Here is a 16,991-nt window from a genome sequence, read left to right as displayed (position 1 = left end):
ACAAAACTGGCATTTAAAACAAGTTTTATATCAAAAACACTCTTTTGAAATTCTGACTTAATTTGGCCCAAAGCCCTGGTATAAATTATTAAAATTCTACTTGCCTACTAAATGCTATACCATTGTCCGCACTTGTTTATTAACCCCTAACCCCCACACTTTTGTCTCGTGCTCGCTTGCTGGCCATAAACAATTAACATGTCGCATGTTGCTGTCGTGCAGCAACGGCAGCAGCAGCAGCAGCAGCAACAACAATGTGTGTCGCTCTTCTGGTCAGTTGCTCATACCCACACAGATACAGATACATATATAGATACAGCTACAGATACATATACAGATACACCGACGGACAGCTGGAAATGCAAAATACATTTAATGGTTTCCTCCATGTGTTGTTTGCGTTTATCTGTCTCCTTTCATCGCTGGCTCGCTGCCCCGCCCTCCATCCTGGCTAATTGCCATCCTTAACCTACGGCGATATGCACTGAAAAAAGAACCCGGAAATTGCCAATTATTATTTAACTAGTTTCCAATCACAGCTCACATTGTTTTAGGCATTTTTAGAATTTTTTAAAGTTAGAATAAACTAAAAAAAAAAGTTTGATTTTTCTTGTTTAAAAACAGAAGTAAAATATGAAAACATTTCAAATCAAAGTAAATAATATGTAAGTGAAGTGTTTGCTAATAAAACTATTATTGATTTATGTTTTCCGTAAATAAGACGTAAAATCTGTGTATTTATCAAAGGGGTTGATATGAATTAAATACTTGTATTTATCCATGCAGAACCAAAATTATTTATAATCAACTGTATTTGATTAACATTAATTTATAAAAACAAACAAATAGCGCAGTAAATCATGTTGCTAGATGCCTTATTTTATTATTAACAATTTGAATGTCAGAATTTTTCTACGCAATTAGACCTTAATTGTTATGCAGAAAATAAAAAGGATTATGTTGATGACAGGGGAATGTTTAAAATATTTGTGCGATTAACAGAAGGACATGGCAGTTCCGCATTGCCTTGTCATCGATGTATGAATCGTTGCGGTCTTGCATTGCCCACTTTGACAGCTCCGTCGGTTTCCTTCCTGGCCACCACCCGCCGTGTTATTGATGATCCCACTAGGAATGGGGGATATTGGGGGCGGTTTAATGGGGGACATTTGCGGGTATCTCGCATTGTTCTGCTCGTTATGACACATATACAGATACAGATACAGATACCGATACAGATGCAGATACGACAGGGGGCTGCAAATAGCAGTGGGTTTGGGGATAGAGGATTGTGGATCGGGCGAATACCGATGTGGTCATTAGATGGAGCATGTCATGGTGAGAATCAGATGCATGACACATAGCTGCCGGCTATGTGTGCTGCTAATTGCTTGCAAAATAAGGATATGACAGCCAGCAAGCCGATTGTTATGGCACTCTCGTATCCACCTCTCTAATTTTGTTGGCCAACAGCTTTGATGTTTGATGTGTACATACATATATGCACTATAATTGAATTAAATCGGCATTTCAAAGGCGGACCTTAAGTTGCGTGGCCATCGGGGAAATTAATTAATATTTTATTTATAGGGGATTTTCCTATACCCCAAAGCTAAAAATGTACTTACAATTTAATAACATATTTGCAATTTTCCTATAGCCCATCTCAAGTTTGACTTTTAATAAATTGTATCCCTCAACATAGACTAGAAACCCATCTTTTATACGTAATTTTTTCGTCACTCATCGAACATCTTGAATGCGCCGCGAAGGTCGACAATACGATGGTGGGTATCAAAAAAGGAATGGAGTGACCAGCTGTTGCAGTTGCTCTTGCTGATGTGGCAGCAACAGTAGATGCAATGGTTGTTGCTAGTATCGCTGCCGTTGCTGGACTTCGACTGGCCTTGGTCTTTACTTGATGTCAGAGCCAAAGGCATTTTAATTCGTTTATAGTGCTCTTTTTCCCGCTCCTCACGGTGCACTCTTCACTGAGTCTTTTCTTCCCGTCTGTTCGACTCATTTGCACAGGCCGGTAGCTTGACTTCAAACTGGCAGTGCCCCCTCCCCCTCCCACTCCCACTCCCCCTTCCCCTCCGTTTCCGTTTTGGGCCACCAGTTAGAGTTGCTCTAAAGCTTTTCCAGCCCCAGATGGTTCGCCTCCCGTTTCTGGTCGTCTGCTGTTACGCAAATTGAATTGTCTCGCCCGTTGTCGTCGTCTCGATTTGGATTCACATTCCCTCCATCACCATTACCATCTACAATTCATCTCCCCGTTCTTGGGTGTAAGGGAGCCATCTTGGCCATTTTGTCGTCGTTGCATTCTCCAGAAATCGGTTTTTAATGCCACACTGCAACGTCATTGTATGGGAAGGCCCTCTCTATGAGAAAAGAACTGAATTCCACTGGTAAAATGAGTAGCAAATGCCGGTGACACAGGAGGAAGTAGAGCTCTGGGGCACACAGAAAATGTGCATGCCAACGTTATTTCAGATATAATGGAATCGGTTTAACTATACACATGTTTAAATCTATTTAAGAAATTGTGAATTGGCTCAAGGTCTTCGGAAGTGCAAATTGGTTACAGTTTTCTGTGACAACAAGCCACATATAATTTTGAAAAATTTTGAAAAATCTGTATGAAAATCTGTATGGCATCTACTTAACAGAAGAAGAACATGATATTGTACTGTAAATTAAAGAATTTCACTATAGCTTTTTGCTTTTTATGTGCATTTTCATTGGTAAAACTTGGTTAAGCCAACATGTTTAATTGGAGTACAGAATTTTATTATATATTTATTTATTCGCCAACGAAAAGTTTCTTGAATCTTTATATAAATAGTCAGTTCTTTGATCTGATCCTTTAAGTGATATTTTTCTTAGTAAAAATCTGTGGGTGGGTCACGTAATGCAGCTTACGTTGACTGCTGCTTGTGACGTTCATCAGGAGCCAGAGGGACATGGACCAAGGAGATTGGATGTGGGGTTGTAGATAGAATTGGATCTGGAGATGGGGCTACAGATGGTGCTACAGATGGGGTTACCACTGCACTCTAATGTCGTTGCCAGGGTGCGGTGGCTGAAATTGCTTTTGTCGCATCAGCGCCTGGAGAAGGGCGATAATAGGCAGTGCTGCATACTTCTAGGCTGGTCCGGCATAAATTCCACTTTGAGCTTTTTGCAATTAGCCAGCCGACTTGGCCCACCTTTACCGCCTAAGCCCATAATCCAAAAGCCGAACAAATTAAGGCGCAAATTGCCTTCAAACCAGTCATTTCCCCTACCACCGTGCATAATGAAAGAGCCACGCAAAAGTGCAAAGTTATAACAAAGTTTTTGGGGAGCGTTCCAGTTTCAAGTTGCTTATTCCTAATCCATGGCCATACCTCCGAAGCTTCTTTGTGCGGATAACTTTTTGAAATAATAAAAGAGTCTGGGTCTGCCCGTTCATCCATCCATCCAATTCCCGGCCTGTAGCTTTCAAACTGCGGTTTTCACCTGAGCCAAAATTGAAGGAAAGTTTGCCATCAACAGAAGCTGCGAATTTAAATTGAGAAAATGCACTCAACAAAAAAATCAATGTACTGGGAGAAAGTATTTGTTGTTTTGCACACTAGACTATAATATTTTTAATAAATTAAAGTTACATTCGGGATAAGGTTTATAAACCTTAAACCTTAGTTAAATCGAGTTGCAAATTTACAAATTTGATTACTGTTGTTAGGGCTTACATTAGCGTTTACCAGCCAGCCTCCTGTTGCCATATGACAACCTCATCTGACGATTTCTACCTTTCTTCTATTTGCAATTGACAGGAATCGCCGGCGCTCCGGCTCAAGCATTGTTGTGCTGGACGGCGACGACCTGAAGCCATGTCTGCCGGATGACTACATAAGCGGCCAGCACCACCTGAACCACCAGCAGCAGCTGCAACTGCAGCAGCAGCTCCAGCAGCAGCAGCAACATCCGCTCCAGCAGCAGCAGCAGCACTATCGCACGCACTCGGGCGACATCAGGGAAATTGACCAGGAAATGCTGACCATGCTGTCCGTGAACCAAGATAACGGTGAGTAGTGTCTGGATGTGGGGGCATCAATCCTCGAACTGACTGGAGTGCCTCCGTTACTTTGTTCCGTTCAGGTCCACACCGTGAGATGGCCGTCGATTGTCCGGACACGTTCATCGCGCGTAACAAGACGCCACCCAGATATCCGCCACCCCGTCCACCGCAGGTAAGCATGCCACCAGCAATCCGTAATCCGTAATCTGAACAAAAACCTATCACCCACCCATCCACACTCAAACACACACACAAAAACCAGCCACAACAACCAAACCAAAAGAAACCATATACCAACAATAACTTCGCAGAATTCCCAGCAGTATTTCTAAAACTGTAAAAACCAAATCACTTACAAAGTTTCCACTTACACTAGTATAGTATTTTAAAAACCCTTACACTTCCTTTACAACAACCACTAAACAAAAGTAGGTCACTAACAAACAATCTATTACCCCAAAACCTAACTAAATATTTAAACCAAATATGAACGAAAGTAACAAATAACTACTTTTGGAATATTCAAAACTAAAGCAAACAAAAAGTCAAGTGATAACCGCTTTCTAACTTACAAGTTGTACCTCCCGAAACACCCTTTGAAGTAAGGAACCTATTATTTTAAACAACAACTTTACATTAAGACTTAAGGAAACCATCGAAAAACCTACCACCCAAATGTAAGCAACTAACAAAAACCAACTTCATCTACCAAAATTGTATATATACCTATAAAGTATTTTTCAACTGACAATCGCTAGCAACCACCACTGCAATTGAAAACCTTATCCGAGATAACAACCACCCGAAAGTAATGCAACTAACCAAGGAAATTAAAACCAGCCATCCCAAATTCACATTCAACTCATTCATACATTCTCTTTTCACCACACCACATGCACCACCACCGCCCACTTAACCCACACGCACACAGAAACACAAGAAAAGCACCACCAACAACTTCACCAACAACTCCACCAACAACACCACTACCACCAACCACACCACCACAATCACAGCTATGACTAACAATGATCATGCTAACAAAATGTTAATTGTTGCATATCATTCTTCACATCAACATGAACAACTACAACAACAACCACCACCACATCATGTACAACAACACCCATCAAAAACAACAACAACAACAATTGCACTCGATGTGGCCACACAAAACCTGTACAATCAAAAACAACAAAACAAATTGGATCAAATCGAAAACTATGAAAACTGTCTGCAATCGGAACAACACGAACAACTTGAGCAGAAACAGCAGCAGCAACATTTGCCAGCTGCAACCGCAACGACAGCAACACAAATCGCTCAACAACAGACGCCCAGCCACAAGTTGCAGGCAACACTAAGTAGCGATCCCAATGGCAACAGCAATGCGAATGCCAACGGCAGCAGCAGCAGCAACACCAACACCGTCGGCAGTAACAGCAACAACAGCAGCATTACGGACGACTTCCTGTGCGTTGTGGATGGTCTATATCAAGGACGCAAGGATTCTGCCTCGCCCTCGTCGAGCGCCTTCGACGAGGTGATGAGCAAACATACCCTGGACTCATTTGGCAGCATCGCCTATCGTCACCTGCACCAGCAACATCAGGCGACGAGCAATGGCAATAGCAGCAACAGCAATAGTAATTGCAACAGCAATAGCAACTGCAATACCAGCAACAACACGGCCGAGTCAAATAATACCAATGCAGCAGTCGTCGGAGTCACCAGCACCAACAGCAGCAACAGCAACTCGCTGAACAGCAGCAACAGCTCGATGCACACCAGCAGCAGCAGCAGCGGTCACAGCAGCAACATTGCAAGTGCCACATCCACCAGCAGTTCGACGGTGCCCGATGATTTGAGCTTAGCGCCGCCCGGTTACGAGGTGAGCCAGCAACAGCAGCAGCAGCAACATCAGGTTGCTCCCGTTTCGATGTTGCTGCCACCGACGGCCAAACACCGCGAGTTGCCCGTGGATGTTCCAGACAGCTTTATCGAGATGGTGAAGACTCCGCCAAGATATCCGCCACCTGCTCATCTCTCTTCTCGCGGATCGCTACTATCGAACGGCAGCGCCTCCACCGCCCACACCACGCTCTCCTCGCTGGGCGTGTCGCCTGTAACATCAGCAGCAGCCACATCAGCAACAGCAGCAGCAGCGGCAGTAGCAGCAGCAACATCAGCGTGTGCAACCGCAAGTGTTGCTGCTGCTGTGGTTTCTGGTGTTGTTGACGTTGGCGATGCGAGGCGGGTGGCCGATGAGGTATACCACATTGCATTTGCACTCGCCATCTGTCTCAACTTTTCACTGGAGACTCTACTCTTCTCTGCTCTGCTCTTTCTCCCTGTCACTCCGTTTCGCTCTTCTCTGTTTCTCCAATCTGTCATTAACTTTAAGTTTTAGTGTGTTTCAGTGATGTGTTTTGGCATTTGAGTAATTGTTAGGGATATTTGATATGCTCTACCCTCTGCAAACTATTGACTGGATTAATAAATTCAAGTTTAAAATGGAATATCTAAAAACAAATAAATATTCCTCAACTTTAAGTAGATTTATTTTTTATTCATTCCTATTTTTTTTTAGTAGAAGTTAATACAAAATTTAAGTCATTTATTTAGGCCGTTTTAAACCCGTAAAATGTCACAGTTAACGATATATTTTTTTTTTAAATGATTGTCAAATTGTAATTATCAAAATGAACATAGACACCATTTTTGTGATGGATTATGCACAATAATCCATACTTTTAGCCACCAAACCAATTGGGTTTGAAAGACCGTTTGGACAACATAAGCATAAAACGTTGATAAATATAACAAAACAAACCCCTGGTAATAGCGATTTAAAATAGAAACAACATGACAGTTTAATGGGTTCCATGAATATTGCATTAAATGACCAGAGGACCGGAAATTATGGAATCGCATTTGCATATGTATCCAAACGTATACGTATAAAGTACAATAAAATATGGGTCGATAATTTTAGCGTCGTTTTTTCACTCAGCTCAGCTAATTAATGCGTCGCCCACTCAACCCCTTTTGTACAGCCGCATACGCATTCGCATTGATTCCCTTTCTTCATTTGGCGGTGCAGGTCGGTGGTCCAAGTCCCCCAGTTGACCCGTAACCCCCATTTGTTACCCGGTTCTCTGGTTCTCCGGTTCGACGGTCCCCGGGAGCCAAACAGACCCGCACCCACCCCCATCCACATTTACACCCACTCCCACACCCACTCAGCTTGTCACCTTGTTCAGCCGGTTGGCCTAATTCACGGCATCAGAGCCGCTGCGTTGGCCTCGTTAGCGGGGCATAATCCTAACAACATTGAGGCACAACACCCAGGCACCTAGTCAACCCACCCAACCTCCCACTCAGTGGGTGGTGGTGGTGCTACTGCCCGCTGTTCCGCTTATTTCATCATTTGCAGCTCCTCGCTCGCTTTCACCCCTTTCCTCGCTTGGCGCTCTTTTCAGGCGATGAAAAATAAATGCCATTTATATGAAATTGCTCTCGATTAATTTTCCAATGGCTGCAAAACAAAAGCAAAATGAGCGCTTTCCTTTTTTCGCCTTCCATATTCTTTATTCTCCAACTGACAATGAGCTGAATAAATGGAACCAAAGAGTAAATGCATTTAAATACGGACTGTATTCAATTCTCGCCAGTAAGCGACACCAAAAATAAGACAAACTGAGTGGGGATTTCTTTTTTATGAGGGTACACATACAGTGGCGGCTTTTTCGGCTTTAAAGCCCTCGCAACATTTCTATAAAATCTTCTGACAGAAACTTCAAAAGTTATATTTTTAAAGTACATTTTAAAAACTCCTTAAATTTAAAAAGAAATTTTTTTTTTTTAATTTTTAGGCAAGTTAGGTTTAAATTCAACATATTAAACAGAACGACATATTAAAGAGAACGACACACATTTTGGTGTGCTTTTGGTTAACAAAAAGTAGGTTTAAACAGATAAAACGTATGAAATTTGGCAGCAGACGAAAATACGATTTGTGACCATAAAGAAAATAGGAAAAAAAAAACTATTTTACATTTTCACAAATAACAAAACATTTTCGAAATCACTGTTGATAAAACCCATACTACGCCACTGCCAGAAGGTGAAGGTTTTATTTACACTTTTCACTAAATGTCAGGGCCCGTTTCGTTCATCTTGCAGGGAAATGCACAGAACACTGGCAACAAATAAACTCATTCAACTTTAATGACCAACAACCATCAGCCATACACACTCTCATAAACACACAAACACAAACATGCTCGTTTCGAAAACACTTACAAGGATACACTGAAGGATACGCCATATGGTACATAACTAATGGGTCTCGCCCTGTTTTCCATTTCTTTCGGTCCAGCTCAATGGAAATGCGAAACCCGTACCGCCGCCCCGTGATCACTTGCGGGTTGAAAAGGATGGACGTCTGGTCAACTGCTCCCCTGCCCCTCAACTTCCGGATCGGCGGGCGCCGGGCAATGCGAGCAGCGGCAGCAGCAGCGGTCCCCCGCATCCGCTGCAGCAACAGCAGATCGCCCAGATCGTGGAACCCACTCTGGAGCAGCTGGACAGCATCAAGAAATACCAGGTAAGTGTTGTGACTGTCAAACTGTCTTTTAAAGCTGCAACCCCAGGGTTAGGCTATGAAATTTGTAAAACTGTGCAACTGTGGACTTGCCTTCAAAAATAACACTGCAGCGTTTACTTGTCTCTAGATGTGTAAAATAATAATTATTTACTATAATAATTAATTTACAAAACAGTCGTACAAAAAAACTATTCACGAAAAATAGATCCATCCCACTAAACAATAATTTGTTATTTTTCTAGAATTTTTTAGTTTTAAAGGGTCTGAAATGAAAAATTTTTAAAAATATTTTACAAAAATGTTAAAAAAAAAATTTCAATTAAATAATACAAATACATTTTACGAGCAGAACAAAGTATAAAAAAAAAACAAAATATTACATATTATGTGCCAAACTTAAAACATAATTTAAAAAATTTCTGAAACAAAATATTGGCTCTATTTTCATTGGCAATATTTTGCTACATTTTGCATATCTAAATCGATTGGCTGGTAATTTTAAGCATGAAACAGAAAATACAAATTTGTTTGGTGTACAGTTGCAGATAGTTTTTCATTGTTATGTCAACGCTATAATGAAGCATTTGGTGATTCACAATAACAGAGCGTTCTTTTTTAGAATTTTCAATTCAAATGCAGCTCGTTAACATGCATAGCAGGTACTCACCCACTTCCTCTAACTCTTGCCCCCTCTGACTGTAATAATAAATGCTGTTTGTTGAATGTCTGGGGGCAATGTTTCCGGTTTGTGCCACGTTCTTTTGTTTCCCCCAATAACCATTGGAGTTTCTGTTACCTCTTTGGTGGGCCATTGACCATTGAACATTGACCGTCGGCAGTGAATGCCAAACTGTAATTATCACACCGACTAGCGGAAAAATTACAAAATATAAAAACGAAAGAGAAATTTACCCGATTTTGATTGCTCTGGTCTGACCATTGCATTTAACTAGTAAAACTATTAAAAAGTTTACCGCGCCGAAAGACAATAAACCTGAGGGCAGGGGCGGAGCAAAACGGCGTAGCTGAGTTTTAAGTACAGCATTGTGTGTGTGGGGGCGTGAAAAAAGTTGTCCAACAACTTTTTTTCTGTCTGTTCACTCAAAAGTGGCAGAAAAGGGAAACCAGGGGGCTTAAAAGGGGGGTTATATGTGGAGGGAAGTTGAATTATAATGCTGTTTAAAAGTAAAACATTTTGCATTCATTCGGAAGACTGCAGGGCATGTGGGTGGATTTCCAGAGGCGGTGTAATCAAAAGGGTGATGGGGAAATTTGCGATAGGCGTTGTTCTATAGGAAGCAAACACGAGAAGGGGATGGCAAAAAGTTGTTTAATGCAATGATTAATTATGCAACTTTTAATCGAATTGTTACGTTCCGCCCTAAGCCGACAAAGACAAAGCGATGGGAAAAAAAATAAATAGAGGGATAGAGACAGGAAAGGTGGAGGAATGGAGACAGAGACGGAGTAGTGGCTAAAATACATTTGCTAAATGTAATTAATTGAAATCTGAATGCAGCTAGTGGCTTACAGTTTGACAGCCGCTGTATTGGTAAAAAGTACACTATTTAGTGTGAAAACTGTGAGAGGGTGGCGATTAGGGATGTAAGCGCATTAAGAGAATGAAGCCACAAAGAGGGGGACAATGGATAATGAGAACGCACATAAAATCCATCTTCATGCATTTGTGCGAGCCGGAAAAGAGAAAATTAAAAACAACAGCTAAGAAAAGATGTCAAAAGCTATTTACATATGAAAGATAATGCTTAGGTCGGTGCTATGTGGGTACGTTTTAGCCCTGTAACTGTAATTTATTTAAGATGAAGGGATCCTTGATGACACTTATAAGCATAGTGGAATCGACTAGGTACATTTTCGGGGTTAAGCGAATTTCTTTGTAACTTAACATTTGATGCTAGAATGAGTTTAAGTTGAATTTTAAGATACTTAATTATTTAGTTTCGCTTTCAAAGTTTACTTCATAAGATTCTGCGATACATTTGAAAACGATTATTTCGATACAACAGTTGCAAAATTATTAGAAGTTGTAAACTAACAAGGAGAAATAGCTTAAAAGTATTGTAGTTTCAAGAAATCCAATAATCTACTCACCTTATTTAGCGTATATCTAAATCAGTGTGATAATTGAGGTTTGGTTTCGTAATAGCATCTCATTAAATGTTACACCCACTCAGGGCCCTTATCAGGGTCATAATTAATAGGCATTCTTATTGGATTTATCATGTTTGGCATTGTTATCGCGTTCGTTATCGCTATCGTAAATCTTGTATAAATAGAGCGCCCAACATTGTTTAAATTGAACCTGCTTGTTTGAACTGCTGCTCTGTTTGTTTGCTGTCCGAAGGGTGTTGCTGCTACTGCTGGTTGCCACTGGCGGTTGTTATCACCTGCTTTCAGCCCCCTTTTCTTTCTGTATTTTTCCATGTAAGCCCTGTCACTGGGCAGCGCATGTTTGCAAATTAGTTAAACATTCCATTTTTGCGCATTTGTCTCTCCAAGCCGGCTTAAACACATGTATGCAGGTATTTTTACCTGCGTTCGAGCTCTCTTCTCACCTGTTCTCGGCTCTCTTTTCTTCTGGCTTCCCGACCCCTTCTATATATTCCAGTGGCTCTGCCGACGCCTCTGCCTCTGCTTATGCCTCTGCCTCAGTCGACGTCGACGTCGCTTGGCACCGCTAGTTTGTTATGATTTTCAGCTGGCGTTTTAGTTGTTTTTCTACGCGTTCTGCGATCGGCCGCAATTTTTGTTGATATTTTCCACCCATTTTTTTTTCTGTTCGGGCCAAGTGCGTGACAAAGAACCGATAACCGATTAGATAAGACCATATGCACATGTATGTATGTCTGCTACGAAAAATACCTCCTTAAATGGATGCATTTCCCCCGTGAAAATGAATTCTTTTGTTTAAAAGTGCAGCGGTTTTCAAAGCACTGGCCGTGGGGTTTTTTTAAATTTGTTTTGCCATGTGTGTTTCAGATTGTGTGTGCTTTTGTGCAATCAGAGTCATGCAAATAAGGCGCGGCTCGCAAAAACCGCCCATAACTGGCAGAAATTCTGGGACCAAAAAGCACGTACCAACCGCCACACGAACAACCATTTCCAAGTACCTCAAACGGCAACACAACATTCGACAACATTTTATGGGCAGCAACGGAAAAAACAGCAAAACAGGCGTGGCAGTTGCAGCCATAACGGAAAGTTGCTCTCGTAACCGAAAAAAAATAAAAAAAAAAAAGCAAAAACCAAAAACCAAAACCATAAACCACTGAAAATATGTGGAATAAATGAAATACTCCGAAAAAAGTGGAAGACCTTATTGAAAAAAGCTGGCTAAATAACACAAACGGGCACTGGTTAACGAGCACAAAGAAGCTTTCAGACTGCAAAACGCCCAACAAGGCAAAGGATTAGCCGTACAGTGTGGCCAGGACTTGGCCAGCAGTGTTACCAGCTCCGGAAAATATGCACATCAATATGTCAATCCCTTGAATTTAGCGAATTAAAGTCGATGATTTGGGCAGTCGATTTTTTGAATGTTTTTGTTTTACAGAAACCCATCGATTTTTCAGGGTAGTAACCACTTAAATAGATTTTTTTCCTTATTATGAAATGTTCTGCAGAGGACTACAAGTCCTCAAACAATCAAAAAACCAACCTATGTAATCGTATGCATTTTACTTACATATTTAAAACGCCTATACAATTATAGTGGTCGTTTGTTTATTGGTTATTCCTATGACTCACAAATGTAAATTTGTCCGAAACAATTTGAACAAAATGACAAAATTAAATAAGAAATCACATAAATAAACAGTGATTCTAACAAAAAAAGGACAATCACACAGTTTCTCAGCAATCACAAAATAGATGCATACTGCAAATATGTATATTATCGTGTATTTTTATCATACTCCATTGAAGTGATCGCTTGAGTTTTGGACTTTGATCTGACTCACGACGTTAATTTGCCTGCAGACCCGAAAGCAACAACAGAAAATACCTACGAAAGGCAGCTGAAAAATTTTAATATAAATGATAAACAGTTGAGGTGAACTGTTTTTACTTTTTTGTTTTATTGTTGCCATGAATGTGTGTGAGTGTGTGTGTGTGCGAGTACTTCTTATTGTTATTGATGTGCCAAGCGTAAATGCAGCGTCAACAGCAGCAATACGGCCCATTCCCCAGTTCAGGCACGTTGAATGTTGAGCGACAGCAGCAACAATAGTGAAGAAAAATAACAATAACAAAAAGCCCATAAATAAACAAATGTGTTAAAGTAAATAGTTGTAAATTGCACGAGCTGAAAGGAAAGCGCTTTGCTGCTGTGCTGTTGCTGCTGTTGCTGTTGCTGCTGCTGTTCGTGTTGCTGCTGTGCTGGCGATGCGTGTCTGGGCCAGAACTATTTCGGCCAGCTCAACTTTCGCTTTTTATAGCTTTTTATCCACTGCAGCAGCAACGGCAACGGCAACAGCAGCAATTTGAGCTGAAATGCGCATTAAGATGCATTTCATTTGGAACACCCAATTCCCTATTCAAATTTATGCACTGCCCAGGTGTGGGCGTGGCCATTTGCATAGTTGCTGCTGATGTTGCTGCTGCAGCTGGTGACAGTTTTGGTTTTGCTTTCGGTTTGTTAGGAGAGATTGTCGTCACCGAACCCCGGAGACAGAGATCGATGAAAGTGCAATTCAAAAATGGTCGTGTCCACTTTGCACATAACACTGGAGAACAACGGCAGCAATGTTGCTGGCGGACAGGCAGCAGTTGCTGCTGTCGGAGCAGCAACATCGCCCACCAAATTTGCCGTACTGTCGGTGCAGCAATTGCAACAGCAACAGATCGAGAAGGAGAACCACATGAACAACAATAATAGTAGTAATAATAATAATAACAATAATAACAACAGCGACTATTGTGATATGAATGGCAATGGTATCGGATTAGGTGGGGGATTCAGATCTCCCAATTCCCTGGAACAATATGTCGGCTCACCTGCCTCAACCAATGCCACGCCCCAGCGCAACGCCTCCGCCCTTCGTCGCGGCATTCAAATCCAACGATCCTCGACGCGTTTGCGACAACAACAGGCAAGTTTATAAGGCGTCTGCGTTATATGTTCTATACAAAGTGATCAATCTGCACCCTGACTTTGTCGCTATATTAATATGTTTTACGTATTTTTCAAGTTTTTTGGTGAGCAAGCTTTATATTGCATTCCTTTAAAACTGGCTACTTAATATAAAATTTTAATTAATTGCATTCCTTCATAACTGGTTACCAAACTCAAAAATCTATTTAAAAAAAAGGGTGGCCAGAAATAAAAAAGTGTGGCCAACATAATAATCAATAAAGCAATGTAACAAAAAGAGTGTTTCGTGGTTTGAGTATTAAGAAGTAGTGTAATTTGTACCTTATTCCTATTTTATATACCTGAATAATCAGATTTCAGTGTATATATACATTGTTGCCAGCGACAACTGGCTTTATCTGCATATATGCTAACGACAACAAATCAGCAAGCAGTCAAACCAACAAAAACAACCAGTTGACAACTTGGCTAACTGGCTGCCGAGCCATAAAAATTAAATTAAAAACAAAACGAAAAAGGCAAAAACAATTTACCTGTGCGATAGTGGCAATGCGTTGCTGAATGTTGTCGAGCAAAGAAAAGCCAAATACCCTAAAACCCCATATAATATCAAAGTTATAAGGGGGTTGAGCATACCCCATTCAACTTAGGGTATCGGCAATAATATATTTTTAATTTCCCCAGTACGCGAAATTTTTCAATATTTGTTATTTATTTATGCCGGCATTTGTTGGAAATGGCGATGATGATGTCATGGCGTTGCCGCCGACAATTGTTATTGTCTTTTGAAGTATGCCTTTTTTTTTAATATTTTACAATTTCTCAAGGTGTTGTTGGTACGCCATATGATTGATGGTCTTTTGTAGGCTTCACTCGCTCTACGTATGTCTATTTATACATTTGCGTGGGAGTTGGCTGCTTTGGCGTCTTAATTGCTATAACTGAAACCCAAATCCCTTTGCTGCACCTGAACTTTCGTTTTACTGGAAAATGCACATTATTGATTACCTTTGCCTTGTGTTTACAAAACCGTTTTCGCAGAATTTGTTAATTAAAAGTTATCTTAAGTTCTCAAATTGCAGTTCAAACAAGCTTTTAGCTGGAAATTCTCTTAGTTCTTTTCATTTTAAAAGCATATGTACCTTTGTACACCCACCCACATTTTCTATATTTGTATATTTAATTAAATTTGATTCGTGGAAATTTAATCATCTTAAAATCATAAAAATAAAAAAATTATTTAACCTTGTTGAGCTTTGTCCTCTCAGTTAAAAAAAAAACTTTTAAGTGCTTGCAGTTTTAGAATCATTACAACTTGTGATTGTCAAACCGTACTATCATTTTCGCGATGCTGTGACTTTGAAATATTTTTGTTTTGGTTTAGTTTTTATGTCTTTTTTTGCGAACCGCTGTCATCGTTTTTCATTCAGGTTTCAATGTTAAATTCAGTTTTGGTTCACATGGCGTTTTCTTGGATGGCCGGCGGGGTGCTGAGTGGTATTTCTCAGCCATTCCGACCTCCACACCACCTCCGCCTGCAGAAGTCGTGAAATTTTTGCTGATTCTCTTCTGCCCGGATTATGCAAGTTCAGCAGAATTCATTTTTTAGTGGCTTTCCTATTGTTATTTTCCTCTGCTGTTCTTTGCTTTGCTTTGCTTCTTCCGCCTTTTGGAATGTCGAGCGCCTTTTCTGTTGTTATTCAATTAAGTTAATTTTTTTTTTGTCATGCGGCCGTTCTGAATTTTTTGTAGTGGGAACTTTTGCTCTTCATTGTTGTCATCGATTTGAATCATTCTCTTTTGTTGGTCACGGAATCGAAAATTTATCACGTTTTGGGCCATTTGCCATAAAAACATTATCTTAATTACTGGCCAGCAGTTTGGCAAGCAGTTTGGGAAGCACTGGACTCCATTTTTCGCGTCCCATTCCGATGAATGGCGAACACTTAAGGGGCTTCCGCAACAATTGCAACAGTTACCGCCACCTCTGGTCCGCATTTGTCCCCAGTTCCCTTTTGTCAACCCCTTACGCTCATTAACTCATCGCCGGGGCCCTCGACGGGATTTGCTTGGGTTTGCAAAGTGGGCCACAGGCGCACCCACCTGCTCGCTCGCCCACCTTTACTTTCGCGTTCTGGGCCAATGCAGTCGCATTGATACTCTGCATATGGACCGGTTGGATGAAGTTCCCTGTACAATTTAATCTGCACTGATTGTCATGAATTAAAAATGCCCAACAAATCGAATAAAATGTGTAGAACCTTTTTATTTTTTATTTTCTAAATTAATTGATGACTTGCATATAAATAAGCTGATAAAACGTTTGTGTGCCAAGATCAACAACGTGATAAAAATAAAGACATGCGCTATTAAATTTTAAGTCTTTTAATTTATTCAAACCTTTAAAGTTTGAAGTGTAAACAAACGAAGTACTCTGTAAAAATATAAAAGGCCAGTGTCATAAAACCAAAATTAAATTATGATTGAAAAAAAATATTGGAAAATATAAATATTTTGGAAAAGTATTTAAGTGAAGGACTTTTAATAAATTCAAATTCAAAAAATCAAAATTATAATAGATAAAAATACTGAAAATATTGTTAAACAAACTATAGTAGTCACTTGAACACAGGGTAGCCCGTGGACAAATCCATGCTCTTGTTTGTCTTCTTTGTTTGGAAAATGTGGCCCCTGCTCGGGCGCCACTAATTTAATTAGCAATTGTGGCGAATGCGGATTAAGTGCGCCACTTAAGAGTCAACGCCCAGTCGCGGTCCCCAGTTGCACATCCACTGTGAATTCTATGCTTCCCCCCCACCGCTATCGATCCATGCAACTCCCCCAATCGAACTGGTTCGTTTCTCTAACCAACCATCCGATTTAATTCATTTTAACAGGAGCAACTGCGCCGACGACGCGAGGAAGAGGAGCGCATAGCGCAGCAAAATGAGTTCCTGCGGAACAGTCTTCGCGGCTCCCGGAAGCTGAAGGCGCTCCAGGACACGGCCACGCCCGGAAAGGCGGTGGCCCAGCAGCAACAGCTACAGGCAACGCAGGCCACTCAGGTGGTGGGCGTGGAGAATGAGGCGTATCTGCCCGACGATGACCAGCCACCGCAGACGGAACAGATCGATGGTGAGTTAGCCCCCATTGCTGCGCAAAAAACATTTTTTAGTTGATTTAGTTGACTTACCTTATAAACAAAT

General features: G+C 40.9%; 1 protein-coding gene across 16 annotated transcripts in view; it reads left to right on the top strand.

The window, feature by feature from the left end:
- The window catches only part of LOC128260869 (protein PALS1), a 66,253-nt gene that overhangs the window by 44,060 nt on the left and 5,202 nt on the right, over nucleotides 1-16,991 (top strand). For 7 of the 16 annotated variants that reach the window (XM_052994152.1, XM_052994159.1, XM_052994158.1 and 4 more), the window contains 5 exons: nucleotides 3,819-4,069; nucleotides 4,144-4,235; nucleotides 4,995-6,332; nucleotides 8,445-8,672; nucleotides 16,683-16,920. In XM_052994152.1, the coding sequence (XP_052850112.1) occupies nucleotides 3,819-4,069; nucleotides 4,144-4,235; nucleotides 4,995-6,332; nucleotides 8,445-8,672; nucleotides 16,683-16,920 (2,147 nt within the window). Of the gene's footprint in view, nucleotides 1-3,818; nucleotides 4,070-4,143; nucleotides 4,236-4,994; nucleotides 6,333-8,444; nucleotides 8,673-9,291; nucleotides 9,517-11,396; nucleotides 11,534-12,944; nucleotides 13,784-16,682; nucleotides 16,921-16,991 lie in introns of those variants that run through there. The other 9 variants (XM_052994160.1, XM_052994164.1, XM_052994166.1 and 6 more) reach the window with 7 other exon arrangements.

Source organism: Drosophila gunungcola (assembly GCF_025200985.1).
Source record: "Drosophila gunungcola strain Sukarami chromosome X unlocalized genomic scaffold, Dgunungcola_SK_2 000043F, whole genome shotgun sequence".
Classification (NCBI taxonomy): Eukaryota; Metazoa; Arthropoda; class Insecta; order Diptera; family Drosophilidae; genus Drosophila; species Drosophila gunungcola.
Note: the sequence above shows the minus strand (reverse complement) of the source record. Positions and strands in the feature narration are given on the sequence as shown.